Here is a 19,812-nt window from a genome sequence, read left to right on the forward strand (position 1 = left end):
CAGAAAATGCAAAAACAGGAAAAGTGAAAAGAACCCTTTAAGATACAAATTGGTACAACTACAGACGAGGACTAAAGGAATAACGGATGTAAAACTCAGCATCATCGTTCTCTAGGGTGTGAGCGGAGAGGTCTGAGGCTGAGAAGGGGCGGCTGAGGCTCAGTGTGTGAGTCACAGCCCCTTCTGAGCTGGGCACAGGCATGTGGCCTCTTCTCATTACCATTGAAACTGTGAAACTGTGTGTTATGCACAATTCTATGTATTTACAGGCTGAGTGTCCCTTATCTGAAATTCTTGGGACCACAAGTGTTTTGGATTTCTTTTCTTTTTAATGTTGGAATATTTGCATTGCGCTTGCTGGTTGAGCATCCCAAATCTGAATTCCTCCAGTGAGCACTGCCTTTCAGCATCACGTCCACACAGAATTTGGAGCATCTGAGGCCAAGGCAGGTGCATCACTTGAGGTCAGGAGTTCGAGACCAGACTGGCCAACACGATGAAACTCCATCCCTACTAAAAATACAAAAATGAGCCAGGCATGGTGGCTGGTGCCTGTAATCCCAGCTACTAGGGAGGCTGAGGCACGAGAATACCTTGAACCCGGCAGGCAGAGGGTGCAGTGAGCCGAGATTGTGCCACTGGACTCCGTCCCAGGTGACAGAGTGAGACTCTGTCTCAACAAGAAAAAAAATTTTTTTTGGAGCATTTTGCATTTTGTTGTTGGATTTGGGGTCCTCAACATGTATAATCCCATAGATCATAATAAAAACATAAATGAGAAAATGAATGGCGAAACTAGAGTTCCTTAATCCTCATGGGTGGACCTGCCAAAATCTGAGTGCATGGAAGCCACCGTCAGGTCGGCCAAGAGGACATCACAGAAATGGAGGCAGCAGGAACAGTTCTGCTCTACGAGCTTCCTGCAAAGCGTTTTCTCTGTTAGTATTTCCCCGTGGCTGACATCATAACCCACATAGAATCTAAGGCCGTGGTTTACTGAACTTACAGGACGAGGAGTTTTCCGCGTCACTGCAGGCTCTGCACACACCACTTCTGCTGGCTGCGTTCTACCCACTACAGGCAATGCCACCATTTTATCAAATGGCCCAATCCCTCATTACGAACTGCGGGTCACCTCCTGTTTTGTGCTGTTAAAAATTAAATGCTGTGGCAAATGTCTTTTTGCATCATACTTTGTTCCTAGATTAGGCTGTTTCCTGGGCCAATTTCCTGGATTGGGAATCCTGATTCCAGACACACAAGCATATTTTAAGGCCTCCAATCCCTAATGGGACCGTGCTTTCCAGAAGGCCCATGTGCTCCAGCCTGAGCTCTTCCTGACATTGCAACAGCACAACGGAGCCTTTTCGGATCCCCAGCTTCCTTCTTCACAACATAAAACACAGAAAGGAACGACGGAGATCCCGGCTTCCTTCTTCACAACATAAAACACAGAAAGGAATGATGGAAGCTAATTCTGGCAGTAAACAGAATATGAAAACATAAGATTCTCCTTGGACTACTAAGGCAATAAACAGAAAAAGTATAAATTGATAATTCCAATTAAACGGTCTATTAAGTCATTATAATACACTGAAAAAGCACAGATATGAATTGTTTAAACAATCCTAGGATGTTAAATCACACTACACACTGCTATGCTCTACGAGTCTGCAAGACAGGATGCAGCCACTCAGACTGCAGGTGCCACTCACCGGTCACTTTGGGAATCCCTTGCAGACGTGGGACCGGCAGGGCCACGAGGATTCCCAGGCTGGTGCCGACCATCAGCAATCCGTGGCAGACGAGCAGGCTCGTCACCGACAGCCGCTGGTGCCCTGGGCGGAAAGACACATGAGTGGCTTCGGGTCTGGTTTGTGTAGCAGAGTTGGTGGGGCGGTGAGGGGGTGCTGGAAACCCCACAGGTCTGTCGTGCCACCACCAAATCCGCCAGGAGAAGGACGTGGCACAGGAGTTCCCAAACCCGAGCACCAGGCTCCCTCAACAACACGAGCAACACAAGGGTCTTGGGGGCATGCCCTGCACCTGCACCTGAACAGAACAGGCCAGATGTCTGGCTGGGTCTCCTGGGCTATCGTTTGCATGGCTCTGCTCGGCCCCTTCAGCCGTGAATCAAGCCCCTGGATCAATCTGTCTAAACCTCTTGCTTCTGGGCCGTGTAGCACGTGAGCTCGTGAGCCCCCGACATACACAGCAGCCTGTGGCTCTTTGGGAGCACAGAGGCCCCTTTGTAAGTGAGGAGAGGTCTCTTAACGGGCGTGGCTGGACTGGAGTAACGGGCTCTCAGCCGCAGTTGGACCCTAGAGGGGAACAGAAAGGCCTCTCCAGGGCTCTGCGTGAAGGACAACATCGTCACATGGCCTCAGCGCTGGACACAGCAGGGAAACACCACGGTGGATGCTGGGATCAGAAAGGCCTTTGAGGCTCTTTGTTTGGTTTTGATTTGCTTTACAGCCAAGGATCTGAAGCCCAGAGAAACTAAACAATTTGCTCCGGCAGTGACAAGGCTAGAAACTGGCTGCAAAACAATGTGGGAGACGCATGGCCTATTCCAAGACCCTGCCTCACTGCAGTTACAGGAAGACCCCGCCTCACGGCGGTAAAAGGGAAGACCCCGCCTCACTGCAGTTAAAGAGAAGACCCCGCCTCACTGCAGTTACAGTGTGGGAGACACATCACCTGCTCCAAAGACCCCACCTCACTGTGGTTACAGGAAGATCCCGCCTCACGGCAGTTACAGGAAGACCCCGCCTCACGGCAGTAAAAGGGAAGACCCCGCCTCACCGCAGTTACAGGGTGGGAGACACATCACCTGCTCCAAAGACCCCGCCTCACTGTGGTTACAGGGTGGGTCTGGACTTTCACATCATTCCAGCACACCTCTGACACAATCATCAGCACTGCAGCCTTCAAACATAGAAAAGACAATCCCCAGTGTTTCTGTTTAGCCCCAAAGCTGAGGAGCACAGGCCAAGTTAGCTTGCCCCTGAGAAGCGATGGTAAACACTTAAAAACAGTTTGATTCTTCTTTTCTGTAGACATAAAAGCTATTTTAAATATCCCTGCATTTGACCCAAAGTTCATCTCAGATAAAGAGCATGAAAAACGATTTGACACCAGGGCCAAAGACTCCGTATCCACAGAAGTCAAACAGCCTCCCCCAAAACAAAAAACCCTCACTACAGAAAAAGAAAGACATTTGGTTCTATTTCTAAACACCGATTCATATTATTTTTGAAAGCTCAATAATATGCATGTCCCAGGAATTCGAAATGTTTGCCTGGTCGGCGTGACATGGTCAGGGCGATAGTGAATCCACAGCACTGTCCTGTACGTAAGCCGGTGCTGTTATTTTCTAAAGCTAATGAAAAACACGGCAGTGGCTTCAAAGCTGACGCGCAGCGCACGCGATTCCCAGCTGCTCTGAAGTGCTGACCACTCTACAAAATGGGGAGCAGCCCGGGGCGTGGCCGCAAAGGGAGTGTGGATGATCTTTCCAGGGCAGCAGTTGGACTCAACAGTAAGTATTTTAAGTATGAAACATGATTGTCTTATGAGAGAGAAAACCAGTGTGCATATGAGTTCAGCATCAAACCTGAACCCGGCCTCCCCGGCCCTCTGTGTGGCACTAGGATGGGAAGCAGCCGCGCTGTGGGAGCACGGATGTGAGATACTGGGAAGGGGAGAAGCCCCACTTGCATGCCAGCCAAGGCTGCGGCTGCATGACTGAAACGATGGCCCGGCTTCTGGAAGGGCTCGTGTAATGCTGGCCAAAGCTTGCATTTAATAAAAAGGTAGGCCAGGCGCAGTGGCTCATGCCTGTAATCCCAGCACTTTGGGAGGCCGAGGCGGGTGGATCCCCTGAGGCCAGGAGTTCGAGACCAGCCTGGCCAACATAGTGAAACCCCATCCCTACTAAAAATACAAAACAAACAAACAAACAAACAAAACAAAACAAAACAAAAAAAACTAAAAAACAAAACAAAACAAAAAATACAAAAAAACTAGCTGGGCGTGGTGGTAGGCGCCTGTAATCCCAACTACTCAGGAGGCTGAGGCAGGAGAATCGCTCGAACCCAGGAGGCAGAGGTTGCAGTGAGCCAAGATTGCAGCATTGCACTCCAGCCTGGGCAAAAAGAGTGAAACTCCGTTTCAAATAAGTAAATAAATAATAAATAAATAGGGTAAAAGCAGGTAAAAACCCGATATGAATGTTTTTAACTGGTTTCAAAGTACCCAGGAACTACGTAAAAGAGTTAAGTTCCAGAGTGGTTTTCCATTGCATTTTCCAAGCAGTCTGTCAATCAACATCTTTAACTTTACATGTGAAAGTTGACCGCCTCAGTCACGAGGTCATGGGGTCATTTTCCGATTCCAGAGGCTGCTGTGAGTGCGGCTGTCCAGGCGTCCCGTGCCCGTCTGGAAGCACCAACAGTGACCTAGAACAGGACAGCAGGGTGTGTCCCAGACGGGGCTGGGTCCTGAGAGCTGGAGCTCACGTGAGGTCCGCTGGTGAGGTGGGAGGCGGGGGCAGCTGAGGTGGTGAACGGTGATGCAGCTGCACGGTGAGGTTGGTAAATGAGGTTACACGTGTGAAGTGGGATTGACTGCACTTGAGCTGCTGCTGGATGGCGACTCCATGGGGAGCCACCAGGGCCTTCTGCAGGCAGCCACAGAGGCAGATGCATCTCCTGCCCTGGAGGCTAGGAGGGGCTGGGGGGTGTAAACAACACCATCCAGGTTCATTCAAATAACCTCAGAGACAAAAAACAGTGAGTAGAAGAAGCAATACGTTCCCCAAGTGTGGGAGGGAATGCTACCAGGGGTATTCGCCCTCTGCTCTTCCTAGCCTGGAACATAAACCGAAGGACAGGCCAGGGCCACACCGGCCACCAAGAAAGGCTGTGGCTCCCAAGTCCTCAGTCTTGTTCATTAACTCACCATCTTGAGTCCGGTTTCATTTATTGAATTCCCTTACTGTGTAGTCCATGGTCTTCAGAAAAGTTACACTGTTTTTTTTTTTTTTAATGGAAATTTTGGCCATTTTATTTGGTCACATAGTTCCTGGAGGCTCTGTATTCACTCGGTGGAGACTCAGAAAGGCGCAATTTACCATGTGTCTCAGCACTTTTCCATCAAAAATATCCTCCTTTGAACATGCAGGACAGAGCAGGAAACATCTGCCTGGTGACGTAACCTACGGCAACTGCTCACAACCTAAAAGCTGAGGCGCCGTGAACTCACTCGCTGTAAACTCTACTCCTTTATAACTTAGAAAGGTAACGACAGCTCTAATGAATGTGTATGTTAATCACAGACCTTCATCAACTGTTAGTCTGCGTTGAATCTGATGTAGCTTATGTGAAAGAACGTGAACTAAATGGTTTTCAGAACTGAATTCCAAATAGAAGGAGAAAAGCCAGGTCCTTAGCTACAGATTCACGGATTCCCCAGGGGCCAGTACGCTGCGACCCTGAGGAAGGAAGGACGTTTCATCACGTCGTGTGAACTTATACAAAATGTATGAGTTATAATACAGTTTGTTTTTTTCAAATTTTGTGGTTTTGGCTTGGCAAGTCTTCATTTGCAGAAGCTACCCGACTTTTATTTTCCAGCAATAGCACAAAAAGGTAATTTTACGTCTTGTTGCCACACACACACACACACACACACACAAAAACCCATTTGAGCATCGTCATGAATACAACTCTAGAATGACGGTTTTGCGTGTGTGAGAACAGAGCACAGAGGACATGTGTGGGCCTCCAGGAACCATCTTGGACGATGAGGAGGAGAAGAACCCAGAAGTGGTGATGGCCCGGCGACCTGAGCATCCGCGCACTTCAGCATGGTATGAACATGCCCCCACCGGAATGTCTAAATACAGCATGAAATGCAATAATGCTTATTTCTATGATATATATGAAATATTGGCTGAAAGACAAAGATGACTGGACAGAGGATACGAGAGGAAAGGACTCTCGGGAGGAAAGGACTCCCTGGCCTACTCATTGCCTCTGAGTCACAAAATGCAACGAAAATCAGAACCATTTCAGTCTATGCCGCACGGAGGATCTTATAGAGAATCACTGTCAGAAGCATCACGAACAAAACTGAACTTCTGGTGTCACTGAGGTTGGCTCTAACCCGTGTACCTTTCTCCTAATGACAAGGCCACGGTGGCAGCACACCACAGCCTGGGAGCAGAGAACTGAATGTGGGTAAAGCAGTCAGTGTCTCCCAGAAATCAGTGAAGCTGGAGCTATTTCAAACTTAGTACTGACATGCTGGAGAAATCTGCCAACTAGAGGCGCGGCGCTCCATCTGGACAGACACATCTGTTTGCTTTCATGCGGGTCTCAAATGCAGACCTGACTACGTCGTGCAGGAATAAGTAGAGACCCACGATTCGGGGGCCCCTGGAGCAGGAGGCTGAGAGCACGCACTGTGGCCATGCAGAGCCAGCCCAGGATGTTGGAGGGGCCCAGGAGGGTGGGCGCCAGGGGACGGTGGCTCTGCAGAGCCCCATGCATCTGCTACCAAGTGAGAGGCTTGTGGTGGGCTTGGGATGGATCCATCATCGGCTGCCTGGAAACTGAGCAGAAGGGTGAAAAGTCCCAAGGAAGGCTCAGCGCCCAGCCACGGACAACTTCAACCTCCAAAACACGCAACACAGGCAGCTGCGATTTAGCCAGAATCTGCAACCTGAGCAGCCAGCAAGGGCTCTGCATTCTGTTTCTGTGTGGGTGCAGGACTGTGTTGGGTGCTCTGTGCTCGGAGGGAAGCAGGATAATTCCATCTTTCTCTTCTACAGGAGAGGTCAAAGACAGTATCTAAAACAAAACATCAAGAACCTGCCATACAGGAGTGGCTTTCAAACAGCAGCAGCAGGGAGGCAGACAGGAGAGGCAGCTGACAGCGGGGTGGGTTATGGGGATGGTGGGGGCGGGGGGCGGGTGCGGGTGCTGAGAGTTGGTGGGGGTGCTGGGATGAGGGGGTGGGCGCTGACTGCGGGGTGGGGTGCTGACAATGGGTGGGGTGCTGGGATAGGGGCGAGGCTGTGGGTCTCCAGAGCGCAGGCTTTCCTATCCTGCTTTGCTTTTCATAGCCTGGGCATGAGTGCTGTTGGGTTTTATTAAATCGTGTGCAAGCGTTATTTTATTAAGAAATCAAATTTAAAATACAAACTCCACTCACACGTGCCAGAGCCTTCCCTTCATTAGGAGTTTCTTTCTGATCCTAACCAGAGAGGGATAAACACCAAGGAATCTGCGGGGCCGCTGCATTTCTGTGGCTGCTCTCGGAACTCTAGAACCAGGGTAACCGTGGGGTGCTTCTCCCCGGAGGGAGGTCTGCGCTGCAGGGCAGCTGGGGCAGGATTTGGAGGCTCAGGTGCTGCAGCCCACAGGACATCGAGTGGAGAGGTTTTTCTCACAACACCCTCCTCACCTCCCCTTGTATACAGAACTTTGAACACATGGACACTCACTGCCACGTGAGAGCGTGCTTTGGCAATTACGGATGTGACTTGGTTTTGTTCCCAACAACGACAGCCTATTCCTGCAGCAAACATTTGCTCCAGCAGTGAGCGCTCCAAAGAAAACACAGGGTCCACAGCAGAGCGTCTGCTTTCTGAGCCACAGGGACTTAACCATTTTGGTTCTCTAAATATAAACTTGCATGTTACATAAACCTCCTTTTCCTCACTAAGAGAAATCTCCTGTAGTATTTTAACAGTGACTTGTACAGTTACCCCTGAGAAAAGAACGGCTATCACGGACCCACCGTGCACTGAATATATTCACCCTCCCACCTCCAGTGGGACCGCAGAGGGGGTGCAGAGGGGACGCAGAGACCGCAAGGAACATCCTAAATGCCTCCTTGTCCTCCTCATCCTCCCCTTGTCAAAGGACGGCCTCACACCCATTCTAGAACCAGACCCCTGATCATTGTGGTTTTTTCAACGTATCATAAATGGCCCGTCATGGACTGAAAGTTTGTGTCTCCCCAAATTTCGATGTTGAAGCTCTGCCCGCAGTGGGATGGTGCGAGGAGGCGGGGCTTTGGGGAGGTGATTAGGGTTAGATGAGGTCATGAGGATAGGGTCCCCATGATGGGATTAGCACCCTTACAGGAAGCGGAGGAGACCCCAGGGCTCTTTCTCCACCACGTAAGGCCCCAGCCAGAAGGCACCAACTGCAAAGCAGGAAGCAGATCCTCCCAGAAACCGGCCCTGCAGGCACCGTGCTCCCGGGCATGCAGCCTCCAGAACGCGGAGGGGCAGCCTCTCTGGCTTGTAAGCCTGCCCGTCTGTGGCGTGTGTCACAGCAGCTGAGGGGCTCGGAGGCAGATCCCTTACTTCATGCCTTCCCCTTAAAACTGCAAACATCTTCTAATACCCACCAGCAGGCAAAGAACCAAAACAGCCCTTCCACGGACCCCACCGCAGTCTCCAGCTACCCGTGAAAGAAGCCGGTTGGGCCCCCTTCTCATTTCTTTCCTCCGTCCTGTTGTAGAATGATCCTCCCAAAACTCAATGTGTAACGGCCTCCCCTGCCCAGAAACTTCAGTGACACCCACCAGTAACAGGGCATTCACAAACATACGCCTCTGTTGGCCTCTCCCCAACAGCCCTCCCAGCAGAAGGGAGGCCTCCTGTTCTGTGTTCTTCAGCCTCAGGTCCTGGCTTCCCCACGGCCTTGTTGCACCGACGATGAGAAATTGTCTCCCACCCGCTTTCACCTACAGAGATGGCACTGCCACACGGCTCCTCCCAGCACGCGGCTCCTTCAGGGCCTCTGTGTCCTGCACCAGGAAGCGCTAAGGTGGGCTGACCGTGCTCCACACCCCCACGTCCATCCCTGGGCCCTGTCCCGCCCCCTTACCTGGAGCATGTTGTGAACAGTGTCGTGCACTGGGAAGCGCTAAGGTGGGCTGACCGCGCTCTGCACCCCCCACATCCGTCCCCGGGCGCCGTCCCGTCCCTGGGCCCCGTCCCCTCCCCTTACCTGGCAGCATGTTGTGAACAGGGGTGGCGATGTTGATGTCCTGCAAGTGCTTGAGAGTTTCCGTGTGAAAAAGGCGGAGCGTGGACCCCGAGGTGAAGGCAATCCAGATCCCGACGCCGGCCACGGCCATATGGGAGATCACCATGCCTTCCTCCTGGTGGGCCTCCAGCTGACCCTGTGAAATCGAGAGGTCAACTCTGCTGGCCCCGTGGAGTGAGTCTGAGGGGAGCCTGTTGGGTCCACGTGGCGTCTGCCTGCAGCGCCATTTGGTGGCTGCAACACAGTAGCAGGCTTTGCTCCAAATCACAGGCCTCTCCAGCAACCGAACACCAGCAACCCAACTGCCTGCCATTTTCCAATCATCCTGGCTCCTTCGTGAGCCCAGAAAATGGCCATTCCAAAGACACAGGCACGGTGCACCTGCCGAGGGGCCACTGAGCTTGTGTCCTAAAGGAGACATGCGCAGGCTGGTGAGGGGAGGCACAGGATCCATCCCCCTAGGCCCATCAGAACCTGCCTGGAACCTTCCCCGAGGTCTCCAGGCTGTGGCATGGGGCCCCACCGCCTGCCTGCAGCCTGACCCTGGTTCTGAATCTGTGCCTCCTCTTAGCTCTGCTGTCCTGGAAAGGCACCTTCTGCTTCTCCATGCAACCTGGTCCTTCTGGAGCTTCCAGGCTCAGCCGCAGCCCCGCAGCTCCGAAAGTGCATCCCAGCAGCCTGCTCTGAGGGGTCCCGCTGGTGCCTGGGCCTGGGCCCTTGTCACCCCACAGCCAGCAGGGGCTGCTCACACAGCGACTCCCCCCACATGGCCTCAGGGGCTGCCTGGCGTTCAGGCTGTCTGGGATCAGTCCCAGGAGGACTGCCCCCACCCTGCCCATCAGGGATTGGAGGTGGCGGCAGGGGGTGAGGGCTGGGATGAAAATTAGAGACACTGTGTGCCCCAGGAACCAGCAGCCTCACAGCTCTTGAAATTAAACTCACGATCCTGCACAATTATCTAAAGTGATGAAACTCATAAAAACCCACAGGAAATAACCAGACTGACATCTCCGCCCTATGAGTTGCCCCACAATCTGAGAATAAGGGAAAAGATGACAGCCCCCATGGTGGAGACTGCTGACTCCACACACAAGCCCCGTGGCACCAAACCCCACCCTGCGGCACCACGCTGCACCCAGAGCCCAGTGAGCCCAGCGGGCAGGAACTCAGGGATGTGACTTCAGTGGATGGGAGATCCCTTCTCCCGTGGTATCGCCTCTTATTTCAGTTGAGATTCCATCAGGAACGGGGGAGCAGAGGAGCACCCCAGCCTACACAGGGGTGCTGCAGGGCCTGAGAACGATGCCATCTGAGAAGGGGACTGTGTCCTCAGGCTGGGCACGCAGGGGCTGGGGTCCCGAGGGAGGCGACACGGTGCGGGAGGCTGGGGTCCTCAGGGAGGTGACACGGTGCGGGAGGCTGGGGTCCCCAGGGAGGTGACACTGTGAGGGAGGCTGGCCCACACGGCCCCAAGTCCCATCACTGTGGGTCTTGAGCGGGCTCCACATCTGACTGTCCACCCCCCTGGAGCAAACTGGAACCCCCAGGTCCCCTGATGTGAAGTGAGAGCCCCGCCTCTAAAATGCCCATTCTAGAGTCAGCCGTGTAAATGCCTCTCACCGTATGCCCGTAGTTTCCTCATAAAATGCCCATTCTAGAGTCAGCCGTGTAAATGCCTCTCACCATATGCCCGTAGTTTCCTCATAAAATGCCCATTCTAGAGTCAGCTGTGTAAATGCCTCCCGCCATATGCCCGTAGTTTGCTCATAGAAAATGTCTTCAATAATCACAAGTGGAATTTAAATATTTGTCAATGGGAAGGAACTGGTGCTCACAGTTGCGAAGGAGTCTGCATCACTGACTTGTGACTTGGTTCCTATGCAGATAATCCAGCGCTTACTCCCCAGCGGAACACGAGTCTCACACACAAAGATCCCACGTGTTTTTATGAGCCGAAGCTTCACAGGATCTTCACACTCTAAACTATCTGGGTTGTGTGGCGTGGGAGACAGAGCGTCTGCCTGGGAGTTGGGAAGTCTGGGTTCGGATTCCAGATGGTTCTAGCGCGGGTCTGGTTTTGATCCCTCCTCCCTCTGACTGGGCCTCCTGCGTCACAGAGGAGAAGGCGTGCAGGCCCACACTTCCCCGACACTCCACCTCCCACCTGCAGAGCTCCCTGAATCCGGCCTCCTCCCGGCACTGGCTCCTTCCTGCCCTGCTCCTCGCCCTCTTCCTGGAATGGGGTCCTGTCTCTCCTGGCTTCTGTCATTGAGCCCCAAAGCACGCCCAAGTCTCACTCAAAAAGAAAAAGTGGGAAAAAGGAAAGGAAGAAGAGCCTGCGCCCCTTTCCGGCTGGGCTGTGGGGTTCCCCCTCCTCCTGCCTGTCTTAGGCAGGCTGCTCCCAGCAGCCATCTTTGGGGCCAGCTCCTCCACCTGCTTCAGGCTAACTTCTGCTAACTTCTCAGCTACTTCCAAAACTGCCACCTCCTTTTGAAAACACTGAGCTATAATTCACATATCATGAAGTTCACCCTTCTATACGGTGCAATTCTGTGCTTTTCAGTATATTCGGAAAGTTGCTAACCTTAGCCACTCTTGAATTCCAGAATATTTTATTGCCCTTATGCCCCCTTCCCCATCCCGACAACCACTCATCCACATTCTGTCTCTGGATTTGCCTGTTCTGACATTTCATATAAACAAAATCCTACAATGTTCGGCCTTTTGTGTCTGGCTTCTTTCACTGAATTTGGCATTTTCCAGGTTCATCCACGTGGTGGCGTGAGTCGGGGATTCACTCCTTTCTATGGCTGAAACCAATCCTCGCGTATGAAGGAACCACGTTCTGTTTGTCCATTCACCAGTTCCCGGGCGTCTGGGCTGCATTCGCTTTTTGACTATAAATAACACTGCTATGGTGATTCGTGTCTGCATGAATATCAGGTTCTTCTGAATCTACACCTACGACTGGAAACGCTGGGTCACCTGGTCATGCCACGAGTTACTTTCTGAAGAAATCAGAAACTGTCTTCTCAGAAATTGTACCATTCTGCATTCCCACCAGCAAGAGTCTCCCAGTGTCCTCACGTGCTCTCCAGTGCGTGCTGGCTACACTAACAACATTATTCTTGCCATCCCAGTGTGTGACACGGCGTCTCATTGTGGTTTCCCTCCATGATTCCCTAACGAGCAGCAATGCTGACCATCTTCTCGTGTACCTATGGGTCGACTGTACATCTTCTTTGGAGAAATATCCATTGAGTTCCCTTGCCTTTAATAGCATTAGTTTTCTTTTTATTAAGATCTAAGAGTGTGTTAGATGCTCTGCATACTAGATCCTTCTCACATGAGCTGTATGTATTTTCTCCCACTCTGTGGGTTGTCTTTTCACCCCGTTGATAGTGTCCTTTGAAGCAAAAAGGTTTTAACTTTAATGAAGCCCACTGTATCTTATTTTTCCACATTGGTTGCTTGTGCTTGAGGTGTCAGATCTAAGAAACCACTGTCTAGTCCAAAATCATGAGGATTTAGCCCTATAGTTTCTTTTAAGGTGTTTATAGTTTTAGCTCTTACATTTATGTTTTAATTCATTTGAGATAATTTTGTATGTGGTGTGAGGCAGGTGTCCAACTTCATTCTTCTGCACATGGATACCCAGTTGTGCCAGCAGCACCTGTTGAAGAGGCCATTCAATATTCAAATAGAATAGTTTTGGCACCGTGTTGAAAATTATGTGACCACAGACACATGTGGTCTCTGGTCTATGTCACTGATGTATGTGTCTGTCCTGTGCCAGCACCATGCTGTCTTGCTTACTGTGGCTGTGTGTTAAAATCTGAAATTAGGAAGTGTGGGCCTCCAATTTTGTTCTTTTTTCTAGATTATTTTGGCTATTCTGGATCCCCTGCATTTCCAGATGAATCTCAGGATGTGCTTGTCGCGTTTTGTTTTTTAAAAAAAAGCAGTGGAAATTTTGATAAGGATTGTGTTGAATCTGCAGATCCATTTGGGGACTGTTTTCTTCTTAACAATAGTCCATCTTCCAATCTATGAACATAGGATGCCTTCCCATTTATTTAGGTATTCTTTAATTTCTTTGAATGATGTCTTGTAGTTTTTAGTGTATAAATGTTGCACTTTTTGATTAAAAATTTCTCTAAGTATTTTTCTTTTTGACAGCATTACAAATGAAGTTATTTGTCTCATTTTCAGGTTGTTTGCTGCTAGTGTATAGAAATTTAATTGATTTTGTATACCGATCTTGTGCCCTGTAACCTTGCTCAACCTGTTTATTAGTCTAGCAGTTTTGCTGCGGATTCCTCAGAATTTTCTACATACAAGAGGATATCACACGCAAATGCAACTTTACTTCTTCCTTTCATCTGAGTCCTCCACTCTTTTTCCCTTGTCTAATTGCTCTGGCAGATCCTCCAGTAATACTGTGATTAAAAATGGTAGAAGGCATCTTTGTCTTATTCTTGATCGTCAGGGGAAAACTGTTCTTCTTTAACCATAAAGTATGATGTTAGCTGTGAGTTTTTTATAGATGCCCTTTGGCAGGTTGTGGAAAAGACACCTTCTAGTCTTAGTTTGAGTGTTTTTATCATAAAAGGGTGATAAATTATGTCAAATTCTTTTTGTGCATCAACTGAGATGATCATGTGGTTTTTTTTCCCCATTATTCTGTTAATGTGATGTATTCCACTGATTGATTTTCACGTCCTGAACCATCTTTGCATTTCAGGAATCCATCTCATTTTTCCAGGGTACACCATCCTTTCAGTATGCTGTTGATTTCACTTTGCAAGTCTTCCGTTGAGGATTTTTGCATCCATGCTCACAGTGGATACTGGTCTTTGGTTTTCTTGTCGTGTCTTTAGTATCGGGGTCACGCTGACTGCAGAATGAGTAGGAAGTGTTGTTCCCTCCTCGTCAATAGTTTTGGAGAGTTTGGGAAAGAGTGCTGTTAATTCATTTTACAGATGTTTGGTTAGAATTCACCAATGAAGCCATCTGGTCCTGGGCTTTTTGTTGTTGTTCAGAAGTTTGTGATTACTGATTCAATTTCCTTACTAGTTTTAGGTCTATTCAAACGTTCTAGTTCTATTTCTTCATGATTCAGTTTTGGTAGTTTGTGCCACTCTAGAGTCTGTCCGTCTCATCCAGATTATCTAATTTGTTGGCCACCTGCTGCCCGTTTCACGCACAAGTCTCCATCATAGCTGGTTTCTTTAGCCAGTTCAGAATAAAGCAGAAATTACTCCCTGGAAAACTGTTTGGGGCAGAGGAAGGCGACTTCCATAGAGAGGATTTTAAAAAGCAAAACAAACAACCGTGGCGTACGACAGAACTCTGGTGTGACTACAGAATAGAGGAGCAAAGCTTCTTTCTTTCCTCGGGCTTTTGACTCTTTCATAATCACAATCCAAACTTCTGGAAAGATGATTTAAAAAAACCAAACCCATGGAGTTTTTAACCCAGCACAACCTCCTTGGTTCTAGTATCCAAGCGTCTCACACCCCGTTACATTGCTGGCAAAATGCTCTTCTGAAAACAAATTTTGACATCTGTTCCATGCTGAAAACCCTTCAATGGCTCAGCACTGTCTGCAGCAAAAGTGCTGTTTAAAAGAAAACAACACAGAACTGTGCTCCAAGAAGTCAAGTCAAAGGCGGCTACCTTCAGCGGCATGGGGATGCCTGCACTGCCCATGCTTCCCCCAACCCCCGGGAGCTGAGCCAGTGACAGGACCCAAGCTCCTTGTCCCCTACTGCGCTCGCAGACCCACCCTCTGCTTCCAGCAGCCCCTTGGGGACCAGTAGTCTCGAAGCCTGATGCATCTCTCCCTCTCTGAGGTGGCATCCGGTTTTTCTCCTAGTGAATCCCTCCTCATCCTCCACCAGCCAGGCACATGGGCACCATCCCTAGGCAGCTGCCGAGGGCCCTGTGCCTGCAGGGATGCATCCTTGGCTTGACGCTCTACTGCTGCCGTCGTGAAATTCGTAGTAACTGCGGGATGCAGGGCCCCCAGATTTCGGCTCACTGTGCCAGCCTGAGGCCTGGAGAGAGTGTTGCCCCCAAAACTTCCACAGCACCCTCACTCATGCTGGCAGCCCAGCCATCCTGGGACTGACAGCCGGGCCTGTGTCATCAATGTCTTAACCATCTGTGGTTGGTCTGTTTTTGCACAGTGCTAGGTACTTGGTAGCACTGATGTTGGGCATGGCTTCTCCTTTCTCTAAGCCTTGGTTCTCTGAAAATAAGAACATTGGGCCACAGGATCTCTAAGTCTCTGCCTTGAAATTGTGTGATTCTGAAGGTGTCTGAAAGAAAGCAGGCTATGGATTCCACAGTGTTCAGGGTTTCTGGGGACTGGAATTCAACAGTGTTTGGAGATCTCTGGCCTCTTCTGCTGACCTGGGCCTGTTGTTTTATTTTCTATGTTTAGATATAGGGTCTCGCTACGTTGCCCAGGCTAGCCTTGAACTCCTAGCCTCAAGCAGTCCTGCCTCAGCCTCCCAAGTGGCTGGGATTACAGGCGTGAGCCACCGTGCCCACTTAGGCCTGTTTTGTTGCCCTGCGTCTCTTTCTACACAATGACGAGAATTAAATTCCTATGAAAAAGGAATGCATTGCTGCAGAAAATCACTACGTTGCACTATTTAGGTCATCTTTAATATCCCGCCTATTTTATTATTTCATTCGGTTTTTCCCTTCACTGGAGGATGGGGGCAAGAAACCTTTTTCCTGTCTTTCTTTCCTTCCATCTGTCTTCAGACAAGAGCACTGCATACTGTAGAAAATCAAGAGGGAGGAAGAAAAGGGTTGCACTTTAAGCAGCTGTAGTCATTCAACTGAAACTAGCTGCGACTCAAGGCTCTAAGCAAGAAACCTGTCCAGGCAATGCCCCCCAGAAATACAGAACGATTCACCCTTTCCTAAACGTCAGATCCCTTAGCACTGCATCCGTGTTCCTAACATTACGAGATTTAAAGAGCAATTGGACAAACCCAGGGTAAAGGGCCATTTGCAGTTGGAGAAAAAGAGATACTTCCCCTCCCCTAAAGCATCCAGGTGACTGTGACCAGCACCGTGTGGCAGCTCAGCGTCCACGGCATGTCTTCCCATCTGCTCCTGATGGCCCTGACAGGCAGGTGGGTGCCCCCTGCCACGTTGCGGGTGCTGCACCAAGCACCTGGCTCAGCCTCTCTACTGGTTTGCCCAGTGCTGCTTTGTTATGGCGCCAGAGCTGGGACGGGGCCAGCCACCCCCACCGGTATGCTGACTCCTGCACTGGCACAGTCACTCCAGGAACACCGAAGCCTCAGAGCCTCAGGTGCCTTTTTCTTCCAAATATGGCTGGCATCTCCCAACGCGCTCGACCCAAGCCCAGATCACATGCAGCTCCCAGGCCGGCACTGTTCTGACAGCATATGGCCATTTGGGACGGATCCCCCCGCAGCTGCTGCCCTCGCCGTCAGCAAGGTGGATGCACACCCAGGGCTCGAATCTGGTGGGCTCAGGTCCTGCGGGCTGCACCAGCCCCTGGTCACAGTTCCCCTGCACAACGGGAACGACAGGATGAATTTCATGTTTTCAGAGAGCAGAGTTTTGCTTCTTTCTAAAAATGTATTTAGTTATTTTGGTTCTAAAAATGCAAGGAAAGAGCCCTATATCTGGATCCAAACACATTGCATCTCTCTGAGTCTTCGAGATTTACAGCATATAAATTACAAGCAGCCTGAGAAAGGGGAATTACCCCCAGCTGTCAGCTCAGACAACTGAGGCCCAGGTAGGCGGCTGATCCAAGATCACCATGTACTATATGGATGAGCTCCCTCTGTAAATACACAATTACTAGGATGGCTGTAGTGATGGGGTACAAGGGCTGTGAAAAAACTCAAGAAGTTGTGACAGCATCCACAGTGCTACCCCGCATGGCAGCACTAGCTAGTCCCTGGCTCCCCGCGAAACTGAAGGCTTCTCATTCTCAGGGCATGTGAAATAAGAAGTGTCAGATGGATATGAAAACTAACAGGAACAATACTGCCAGAAATCATCTAACATGTATCCCGACCTCCCTGTCCAGCTATTTTCCGTTCTTGTCTAGCAGGCTGGGTCTCGAAGGATGTCGGGGAGGCTGTGTCAAAAACAGACTCACACACGAGAATGCTATTCATGATCCGTGGCAGAGTGTCGGCCTCCAGGAGGCTCAGGACCCAGGTCCCATCTGCACCTTGCCCCACTGTGGACCTCGCATCCCTAACCAAACCCACGTCTCCAGGGGCCAGCCGGAGAGCCCTTTCCTGACTGAAGACAGCATTAGCCCGCATCCCGCCGTGCTGCCAGCCAAAGGGGTGTCCACGTGGCAGCTCAGGAGCCACTTTCCCTCTGAGATGACAGAGGATGCAGCGTAGCCACATCCTCAAACCAGACTCAAGAGTGTGTGCAAATATGATTCATGAAATACCAGCAAAATGTCTTAAAGTTCCTAACCGGGGGAACCGATACATCCCTCCCAAAGATGGTCTACACAAGTATTTTTAGAAGCTCTTAATGATAACATTTCTTTCTGGATTTGTATAGATTTAGTCATTAGAAAGTCTTCAGAGTCTTCAAAGAGTTGAAATTAGACCCCTCGCCCCAACTGAAGACATTCTTTCCTATGACCTTTTGTGTGAGGGTCAAAGGAATTTTTTTTTTGAGACAGGGACTTACTCTGTTGCCCAGGCTGGAGTATAGCAGTGCGATCTTGGCTCACTGCAGCCTCAACTTCCTAGGCTCAAGTGATCCTCCCACTTCAGCCTCCCGAATATTCTACAGGCATGCACTACCGTGCCCAGCTAATTTATACATGTTTTGTAAAGATGGGGTTTTGCCATGTTACCCAGCCTGGTCTTGAACTCTTGAGCTCAAGCTATCCACCCATCTTGGTCTCCAAAAGTGCTGGAATTACAGGTGTGAGCCGCTGTACTCGGCCCAAAGGAAATTTTAATGATGAGTTGGTCCATTTTATTGGCTGAAAACACACCTGTGTTATCCCAGTTTGTTTAGGGACAGTGGGGTCAAGAGATGGCCATGAACAGATAGTAAAAAATAAGACAGCACAACCTCATAATAAACACCACATATGACATGGCTGAAAAATGCAGGTGTGAGGGGAAGTGTGTAGCCTTTCCTCATCACTTCAGGAACGTCTGTCCAACTGCACACACACACGCTGGCACGTCACACGGCCAGACAACAGCAGACATGGGTGGGCTCATCAGGCACCACAGCCTCCCTGGGAGTGAGCTCGGACAGTGTTCCGCAGCCTGCTTGCCTTCAAGTGCCCCGGTGGGCGTGCATTTAGGAACACCCACAAGGAGAGGGTGGGCCTCCTCCCACTGCCTGAGTTCACCCGCTCCGTGGGGCATAGATGCCCTCATTTCCCCAGCTCCTCCCATGCACATGCATTTAGGACACTCCCAAGTGTTTATGATACCAACAAGGTTGCAATGGACACCCTTAGATGTGCGTGCACAAGCTCCTCTGTAGAGAGGATTTCTCTAGGGCGGGGAGTTGCCAGGAAGACGTTACGAGCCCCAATGCCAACTGGTAACAGGTGAGTGTCCTCTGGAGGGGCTGCCCTAAGACCCTGCGGTCCCGAGAGCCCTGTGTCCCCACGTTCCAACCAGGTCGTACTTAGCGTTTACCTTCTGTCAATCTGAAGAAATGGCACCCTGAAGACCAGTGGTTGCCGGGACTGGGGTAGGGAGGGCTGAACAGAGAGCAGAGGATTTCCAGGGCAGTGAACCTACTCTGCGTGATGCTGTAGTGGTGGACAATGCTGCGATACATTTGCCCAAACCCAAAGAAGCATGGCACCAAGAGTATGCCCCCAGTGGACCCTGAGTGATGAGGGACTGTGGACCCTGGGCAATGATGACAGGCCTATGCAGGCTCACTGACTGTAACGAACGCACCACTCCAGGACGGGGCTGATGGGGGGTTGGGGGTGCTGTGCGTGTGTGGGAGGAGGGGTACATGGAAAATTCCGCACTTTTCATTCAATTTTGCAGTGAAGCTAAAACTGCTCTAAAAATAAAGTCTATTAATAAAACAGTGCCTTGTTTTAATAGGCAATCTTAGTTGCTAATGAGGCTAAGTTATATGTGTATGAGTTTATTGTTTATTTCTTTTTCTGTGAGCTGCCTGTTCATGTTCTTTGAACATCTTCTATTGGGTTGGTTATCTTTTTCTTAATTTAATAAGAAATCTTTGTATTTTAAGAACATTAATTCTTAGTCATATATACAGGAATTTTTCCCCAATTTTTCCTCCATAAATATTTGATACACATATTTCACTGTGAAAAAAGTAATTAAACTGTACCATTTTATTTATTATGGTAACTTCTGGGTTTGTGGCATGCTTGGAGAGGCTTTCTCCATTGCAAAGTAATAAAACTATTCTACTGCTTTTTATCTTAGAGGTTTATAGTTTCATTTTCATGTTGAAATTCCCGTCCATCTGGAGTGATTAGAAGAGCAGAGGGCTGGGGTTTGAGCCAGCTCTGTGTTTTCCAAATGGCTGCCCACTTGTCTCCTGATTCTTTGGTGAATGATCCATTTAGCCCACTGAATTGAAATGTCACCTCAATCAAATGCAAATTTTCCCTAAGTCCTGGAGGACTCTATGGGTTCATACTGAACACATTTCTTAAAGCAATGTTTCTTTTACTTAGCAGGTAACCAGTGAACAT

The 19,812-nt window shown here is 49.9% G+C and overlaps 2 protein-coding genes across 4 annotated transcripts in view; one reads left to right on the forward strand and one right to left on the reverse strand.

Moving 5' to 3' along the window:
• ARHGEF10 (Rho guanine nucleotide exchange factor 10) overlaps positions 1–19,812 on the reverse strand; it is a 134,146-nt gene that overhangs the window by 8,572 nt on the left and 105,762 nt on the right. For all 3 annotated transcript variants that reach the window (XM_032162526.2, XM_032162527.2, XM_058442723.1), the window contains 2 exons: positions 9,030–9,204; positions 1,716–1,838 (listed from right to left, as the gene is read on the reverse strand). In XM_032162526.2, the coding sequence (XP_032018417.1) occupies positions 1,716–1,838; positions 9,030–9,204 (298 nt within the window). The remainder of the gene's footprint in view (positions 1–1,715; positions 1,839–9,029; positions 9,205–19,812) is intronic.
• LOC116473851 (uncharacterized) lies at positions 16,185–16,853 on the forward strand. Its single transcript, XM_058442725.1, has one exon. The coding sequence runs from the start codon at positions 16,185–16,187 to the stop codon at positions 16,851–16,853; it is 669 nt and encodes a 222-aa protein (XP_058298708.1).

Source organism: Hylobates moloch, unplaced genomic scaffold, assembly GCF_009828535.3.
Source record: "Hylobates moloch isolate HMO894 unplaced genomic scaffold, HMol_V3 SCAFFOLD_8, whole genome shotgun sequence".
NCBI classification, from domain to species: domain Eukaryota; kingdom Metazoa; phylum Chordata; class Mammalia; order Primates; family Hylobatidae; genus Hylobates; species Hylobates moloch.

Bases quoted from the DNA above. Each gene is read 5' to 3' on its own strand.
- LOC116473851 (XM_058442725.1), top strand. From the start codon at position 16,185: ATGTCTTCCCATCTGCTCCTGATGGCCCTGACAGGCAGGTGGGTGCCC.